This window comes from Thamnophis sirtalis, unplaced genomic scaffold (genome assembly GCF_051295495.1).
Source record: "Thamnophis sirtalis isolate CommonGarterSnake01/CBP01778 unplaced genomic scaffold, rThaSir2_p1.2 scaffold_1, whole genome shotgun sequence".
NCBI lineage: Eukaryota > Metazoa > Chordata > Lepidosauria > Squamata > Natricidae > Thamnophis > Thamnophis sirtalis.
Window position 1 is genome coordinate 112683695 of NW_028261381.1, and position 8458 is coordinate 112692152.

General features: G+C 37.3%; 1 protein-coding gene across 1 annotated transcript in view; it reads left to right on the forward strand.

Annotated features, from left to right (window-relative positions):
• The window catches only part of LOC106552557 (cytosolic phospholipase A2 epsilon-like), a 51135-nt gene extending 48039 nt beyond the window's left edge, over positions 1-3096 (forward strand). The window contains exons 18-21 of the mRNA XM_087704443.1: positions 186-352; positions 1596-1782; positions 2362-2592; positions 3005-3096. Coding sequence (XP_087560569.1) covers positions 186-352; positions 1596-1782; positions 2362-2592; positions 3005-3096 — 677 coding nt within the window. The remainder of the gene's footprint in view (positions 1-185; positions 353-1595; positions 1783-2361; positions 2593-3004) is intronic.
• Positions 3097-8458: the final 5362 nt, after the last annotated feature.

Genomic DNA, 8458 nt, shown 5'->3' on the forward strand with positions numbered 1-8458 from the left:
TAGATGAAACCGATTCTTTTATCAAATTACTGAAAGGCAGATATTTGGAACAGAGATACCTAATTGTCCGCTGCATAGAAGAAAAATAACAGTATCGTCCCTCCTGAGCTGTAGTTACATGATTGTGTCTATTTTTTTTAAACTTTTCTTAGGCCTGCTTTTAACCTTTAATATATTCCCTTTAGATTGTGATCTTGACACTTTTCCTAACCAGCTAACTGGAGCTGAAGAGCATCTGTATCTAGTGGATAATGCATTTGCCCTCGATACCAGCTATCCCCCACTTATGAGGCCGGAGAGAAAAGTGGACGTCTTCATACATTTAAATTATAGCTCAGGTTCACAATTGCGGGTGAGAAACATGACACTCCATTCTCAGCAATTGTGCTAATAAGTCCTGTTGTTTTCTGATGCGAAGAGGAAGTTGACTGTCAAAACTCAGTTTTCTCTTTAGCAGGAATCTTATTCTTGCAGCTGCTTCCTGTTCTGCCACATGACATTTCTCACATGAAAGTGAGAAACTAATTAAAATAAACTTTCAGCACTGTTGACAGATGCACTATCAATTGGGCCAATTAACTTACTGAAACCTTTATTTGCTGCCAATAAATAAGAAATTTTGCCTTTGTTGCTGATCTTATGGAATCACAGTTTAAGCTATGTTAGTTTCTTGACTTCTAGTGCCCTCTTTTGTCCTCTGGTTTATACAACACACAAATAAGATTCTGGGATTGAAGAAAGGCCCAACGAAGTTGTAATTTAAAAGATGATAACTGGCTCAGAAAATGATTGAATGTTAAATCAGAGCATCTTTTCCTCCAAATATTGTGTTCTCTGTGTTACATGAGGAACCATCTACTTCCCATATTAACTGCCCAGCTCATTTGATTTGATGGGGATGATGTGCTATGCATTCCTTTGACTAAACAGTGCCATCTATCAGGATTCCAAGAGCACACCTCTATTGCAAGGCCTGCCCTCTGAAATGAGCTTCTCCCTGAGATCAGGTTTATTCCCAATCTCCTGGTATTTTAGAGAGCTTTGAATAAAGACTGTAATGGGTATAGAATTCAATCACATTTCAACCTACCCAGTATGCAGAGGTACACAATACACCTCAGTTCTAAGGCCACATCACATTGTACACACTGTGTTGACAGCTGCCCTCTAAATGACCAGGATCAGGACCTAAAATCAGTAGGGTCTTGTCTTGTCTTGTCTTGTCTTCATTTGAATGGAAACCCCCTAATTCATAGAGACATTATTGGAGTGCGCAAAGCAAAATATTCAATCTGGTGGGTCTTTTTCACATTTGGGGGAACAGGATTAAGGAGTGAAATGGGTTTTGTGGAGGTTTAGGCACCCATTTTTCTTCTTCTTCTTCAAAAAAAATAACAATCAGCATCTTTTGTGTTATTTCATACCTTGTTTGTTTGTTTATAAGCCTTTAGAGATTGCAGAACTGAGCTACTAAACCAACTGTAGCTCATAAGAATCCTTGTGAGATAGCTATGATAAGGTTTTAATACTTTTTATTTAAAAATACTTATAAGATTTTTTTTACTGTCCCCCCCCCCCTTCCCCAATATATACAGCCTCTGCAAATGGCCTCAGATTATTTCTCAGAACAAGGAATTCCTTTTCCCAGAATTATCCCACAGGAACAAGATGAAAAAGATGTAAAGGAATGCTATTTGCTAGGAGATCAAGAAGGTCCAAATATTCCATTAGTTCTCCTTTATCCCCTGGTTTGTAATACCTTCCAAAATTTTAAAGAACCTGGTAAGTGTGTGTGTGTGAATGTATGTTTTACTTTCCCCCACTCCCTTTAATTATGTCTGGTGTTGTGTTTTAAACAAATGCGAGATCCAGAGACTCATGAAATACAGAAGAGGAAAAAAATTGGTCTCAGGATTAAAGGGAACAGTTGATTTGCAAATTGTGAAAAGTGGGGATATAAAAATTGTGCTTTCCCTTTCTCTCCAATAAAATGTTTTGCAGCTAAGGGAGACCCTCAAAAGTTTTATTTTCTTTTTTAACTTTAAGATTTAATGTGATAGAATAAAAAACCAGGGCAACTCATTATTACCACTGTTTTAAATAATTAAATTGGATGCAATATATTTTTTCTGCTATTTTCTGCTATAAATCTTTCTTTTTCCCTCGCTAAGAAAATCTTTTTTTCCTGCTAGGTTAGTTTGACATGCTCCTAATATATCTACAGTCAAAGTGCAGCAATTCATGCATCTAATGCAGTTTAACTCAGAGAGAAACATATGCTAAAATAAATTGACTAATCACCATATATTTTCTGCATCTGACCAATCTGGTTTTTTTTCTTTTTCTTTTGAAAAATCATAGGTGTGAAGCGTAGTCCTGAAGAGATGAATGATGGTGATATTGATGTTACCAGTACCTGTGGTCCTTATAATATTAATTCTCTGCAATATTCAGGAGAGGATTTTGAGAAACTGGTAAAACTGAGCCAGTACAACATCCAAAATAACAAAAATACTTTGATTGATGCTTTACGGTTAGCTGTGGAGCGGAAAAAACAGTATAAGAAGAGACTTCATATACTGAGATCTAAAAGTTTTGAGGGGGAGGGCATCTCAGTTTTTCCTGCACCACAAAACAAAACATTTCATTCCAGAAGGAAAGGAAAATAAAATAATCAAGACTATTTAACATCCTGGCCATAAAAGAAAAAAAATGCTGCTTTTATGAAAATAAATAAATTGTAAAACCTGAAATGCTCTTTTAATGAATTCTAGTTGTCTTTTGGCAACAGAGGCACACTGACAGAGTAAAACATGGGTTTAGAACTTTGTACACTGATAAATTTGGAAGATCCTTTGAACAAGCACCAAAAATGCCCTGTGAAAAATGTTGTTTTTGCCTTGTAATGTTGAGGTTTATAGGTTTTATTCAAAATGCGATTTTCTCTTTGAAACACTTCCATTTCTAATGTGATATGTATTTTTTCTTTGTTTCTGTAACAAAGAATGGAATGAAGAATATATGAAAATGTCTTTCCTAAAAGTTATTTTGGTCTGGTGCCATATGAATGGTGAGAAACAATTTTTAAGAATCTAAAACCAATTTCTGATAGAAGATGATAGACAGACAGACAGACAGACAGATAATGATGTCAGTCTAAAAACATGTATATGCAGGAAGCAACTGCAAACATGTTACTTAAATTCGGTTGGTTTTATTGGTTGGAATTATTTTTATGTTGCAATGTTATAATTTGGGTTCTGTCCCTCCCTGCCAGCAGCCAATCATAAAGAGGGAGAGATATTTGCATATTATCAATGACTAGTCATACTACATGCATACTACATGCATTAAATCAGGATTTGTTTAATCGTCAGATGAATATGAATAAACTCAGATGTATGTATATGTATGTATATGTATGTATATATGTGTGTGTATGTGTGTGTGTGTATGTGTATGTATGTATGTATGTATTATTTATCAGCACAAATAAAACATATATATATATGTTGTATTTGTGCTGATAAATAAATAAAGGGAGACTAGTATAGATCTATTCAAGCTATTTAGCTCTCATCAGCTAGCCATACCCTTACTGGGATTCAAACCTGTGCTGTATTGCATCTTAGGCAGATGTGTTAACCATTAAGCCACAGAGTTCGACTCCTAATCAGCTAAGCCAGGGTGATCTATATTCAGGGCCTAGGAATGTATATTTCTTCACTAAAGAGAGATAAGCCAAATATCCACATAGAAGTCACTTTTCCTAATATTAATAAAAAAATAAAATTAAAAAAATAAGTGTAAAGCAGTTACATTTATGCAAAATCCATAGCCAGAATGTTAACATTTTCAGAAGGTTCTATCAAAACATACAAAAACATTCCCTCATTGCATTAACAAATCTAAGAGTAGACCTTGCAAGTAGGGGAAAAAAATCAAAGCAAGAAAAACAAAGTTCTACAAGAAATATCTGTTCTAATCTCTGTTGACAAATTTTAAAAAGCTATACACAAGACAGATTTTCACTTCCAATGGCTTGTATTATCTCTAATTTCCACTAGCTTGTAATATCTTTCATTATAAAATTAATTTACCCTGTAACATATGTCTTTCTTTTTTCTATTCTGGTTTCAGAATGCTTTCTTCTTTTTCTCTGTTGCTTAGCTAATGGAAATGAATTGTAGCCACATAAGAGGGAAACACTTTATGAAACTAAAAGCAATTTTGGTGTGTTTCTTCTGCCAAAGGCTGGTGGAATGTAAAACCTTTCCCTTCTCTTCACTGGAACTTCCTTGTTCTGATCAGAGAAGGAACTGAAAAGTGCTTTGCTTCTGATGATTGCACAGTGATTTGTCCTTCCTTCACTGGAGGAAAATAGAAGTCATCTCACTTCCTTTTATGACTTTGGAAGGATGGTTGTGTAAATCTTGCAAGCAGCTCTTCTCTTTCCAAAATTTCCATGGTGAAGATAGTTATGATAGGTTGTTACCATTCAGGCTGAACCCATTAATAGTCCCTAATTTCTGTTTAGTTTAGTCTTTCAACCGAAGGTTGTTCTCTTTAGCCGAGCTCTCCACTCACCTAATGCAGCACACATGGGGAAGGTTGTAATGATAATTTTCCTTTTAAAAACAATTACCAGTAAGCCAAACTTCTAAAGAGAAAAGGGTTGTTGCAAAAAGTAATTGTGAGTGGATTGTTCTGAGATACTGGAAACAAAGTACATTGAGCAAAAGCTTCTTCGGAACGGCCTTCCAGGGAGAAAGGGAAGGTTTTTTGTTGCTTCCTGACAGCTTTGCAAAAGTAAATTCAATTTGGAGCCTGGCAGGAAAACGGAAGTTGCTCCTGCTCCTATAGCATTTTTGCCTACCCATGCTGATTCTGTTCTCAATTTAGAAAGGGAATTTCTCTGATATGATGACCCAACAGACTATGGGTTGTCTAGTATATCTGAAGTAGGATTTATGTTACTCATTTGACCAGATAGGTACTTGGGCTTTGGTTTACTTAGCCCTTGAAATATGTTTAAATATTAGTTGAATTGAATATTTACTTAGCCCTTTCTGACCCATTAGGTTCTTCAATGTTAATATGAGATCCAACTTTTATCTCCGTCAGGATTTTTTATCCACTTTGGAATCTCAGAGTCTACCTTCAAGCTATAAAGTATGGTTGCTACCACATTTCAAATACCTCTAAGGAAGATGGCTGTGTCAAGTTGAGTTCTTGGTAACGTTTCAAGCAGCCATATTGCTTAGTATGTCACTTGTTTAGGACCTAGTAAGCCTTGCTCTCTTGTAGTAGCAGTAGTAACTATAGTAATAGTAATTCCTCACAAACAAAAACTCTTAGCCAGCTCATTTTACAGTACCTTATCCTAGGCACATCCTTGAAAAGGCCAAAGTATAATTAAACCAGATTGTTCCAAATGCAATTGCATCCCTCCAAAGTTTGGGCATAGCCAAATGGTCAACTGGAAACATTAATATGGATGCCTGTGTGGTAAGATTGACCTACCAAATCTGCTCCATGAGAGCCAACATCATTCCTGGAAGGGCCAGAATGGTTTTGCCATGCAAGGCCTATTTGTGGGAAAGGGCTTGTGGCTGTTTGGTTCTAATGTTTATTGAGTGGGTGATGGGAAATTAGGTAGGGTTTATCAGGCCACTGTAACACTGACTTTTTGGAGCAAGGAGGACCATTTGGGTTGATAGCAGCTGTTCTGGTCAGACACTTTCAACCAAGCCTTTTTTTAAAAAAAAATGTAGAGATGGAAATGTAGACTGGCATCAACCATACTCTTTTTTCTGAGAAGGAAAAACAGGAAAAATATCCTCTATGAATCAGTCTAAATAAACCACTTATATATTACATGCTTTAATAAAATACTGGATTTCAGAATGCACTCAAGATTTATTGTAGAACATGGATTGCAAGAGACTATCCACCTTCGGTTTGGACATTTTTAGGCAGGCTCTTGTTGGAAGAAATGTCCTCCAGGGTTCAGTTCCAAGTGGAGAAAAAGACATGGAGGCTGCTTGGGAAGATGGTTTAATGGTGGACAGGATCACATGCCTTGGAGCTCCTGGGTGAAAAGGGGGATCACATTCTTCAAGATGTTGGGTGAAGAAAAAAGGGCTGAGAGTCCCTGGGTTTTATGCCCTCTGTTGGGCCCCACCCCGGGGACTCCCACTCCTGTGCAAGAAATGGACTCTGATTGGCTGTCAGACTCCCATGGGGCCATGCAGGGACAACTCTGTAGGCTGTGCTTTGATTACAAGTTTGTTTGAGCCTTGCTGGGCAGTGATGCAATGAAAGGGCTTTGGGATTCCTATTACGGGTCTGCCTGTAGATCTTTTGTTATGTAGAATAGACTGACTCAGGCCTTAATGGCCCATTGACAAAGGGGAGGGCGATGAATTTCTTCCTCCCTTTTAGGGGGAAATATTCTGCCCTTTTAATATTTCCCAAAATATTTCATCTTTCCAGTAGAGGGGTGGGTATTAACTTCCTACACTCTCTTTGCTTCATTCTTTTGTTCTGAACTCTGTCCTCACAGATATATATAGAAGAGAAAGTAAGTGAAGCCCAGCCTCTTTTGGGAGCCTTTTGCTGAATCAATTAACATATATTTCCAATGATTGATGCAGCCACAAAATTAAGTCTAGTAAATAAGTATGTGATCCCTTCATTGAGGGATCAGCATAGATCCATTTATTAAATGCTTTAGGAAATATAATTTCACTGGTTTTTTAAAAAAGTAGGTGGTTGTCTCTCTTCCCTTTCATCTCAGCAAAGATGATTGTATGTTAACAAGGAAAGGAGAATAATGAATGGAAGTATGTAGAATAATAGGTGGAGGCCCAACCTGAAGTATTAGAACCTAAAGGTTACACATTCCTAATGAAAGGAATAGGTAGAAAACACCACTGCACAGCCCATAGGCTTTACATTGGAAAGGTTTTGTTTTCTGTGATTTTCAAAAGGTGTGTTGCTTTTAGTAGTAATATAATAGTATAATTTAGTAGTAATATAGTAGTAATATAATGAGTGCTAACACTCATTCATAGCTCACATTTCCTTTATAAAAATGCAGGGAAATAAAGAAGCATTTCATTTCCTTATAATAGTATTTGCTATTATATTTCCTTGTGAAACAGTCTCTAGATGTTCTAAACTAATAGGTTCATATCTAAGACAAAAGGGGCATAAAAACTCCATATTGTATGCATACTATATAATTATAATGTTCCAAATGCTCTTAATGTAATTATTTTAAACTCTTCAAAAGTGATGTTAAATATATGTAGCAAATTACCTAATATTAGGACCTAAACCGCCAAGCTACATGGATCCAATTAAGCTATGCTTACAGTATCTATTTTACCCATGAGTACAGATCAGGGGTGTCAAACTCACAGCCTGTGGTCCACATGCATCAAGCGTTGACCATGCCAGTTTGGCAAATGGGGGGAAATTCGCAATACATCACATAACAACATGATGTCATGAGTTTGACATCCATGGTATAGATTAACCATGTGATATATTCACCCATAAACTAACTACCAGTGTCAAACAAACGTTACAGAAAAATATACATTAAAATTAACAAAAATTACAAATAAGTCTTGTGAATTACAGAAACATAGGCATGCACACAGAATTGACAAGAGACATGAATAATAGTTTAATAATTATTGAAGCCACAGCAAAATTCAAAATCAGGTCCTCTTTACATGCCATAATTGCCAGTAGGTAAGGACAGAGCCGAGGTGGCACAGTGGTTAAATGCAGCACTGCAGGCTACTGCTAGATCAGCAGTTCAGCGGTTCAAATCTCACCGGCTCAGGGTTGACTCAGCCTTCCATCCTTCCGAGGTGGGTAAAATGAGGACCCAGATTGTTGGGGGCAATATGCTGACTCTCTGTAAACCGCTTAGAGAGGGCTGAAAGCCCTATGAAGCGGTATATAAGTCTACTGCTATTGCTATTGCTATTAGCTATTAACCAAAGTGGACTCTTCTAAATTATCTATCCTTACACCACAATGGAGCTTGGCAGGAAATTCCTTTACTGAGCCTCATAATTATTATTTTTTAAAAAAACCTTGATAACTTCGCAAGACTCAGGGGAGACTTTGAAAGGTGACACCAACTAATTCTCAGTTGGATAGATGGCAATCTTGATACCCTTCAAGAGGTTGGTTTGCTCCGCCCTTTCTCAGACCCAAGTCTCCGGAGCACTTTCAGACAGCTGTGTCCCCAAAAAAGTACCCGAGATTCATTTCCTCCGATTGTACTAAAGGTGACAGAATGGGCTGGCACTCTGGTCATTGAGCAGAAGCAGCAAAGCTACCGATTGACCTTGCCCCTCCCGGTATATCCGGACAGTCTGGGGAAAGCTGGTGTAGCCGATCCTGTTTTGGGGAAGGAGACCGCGCCCTCCTTCCA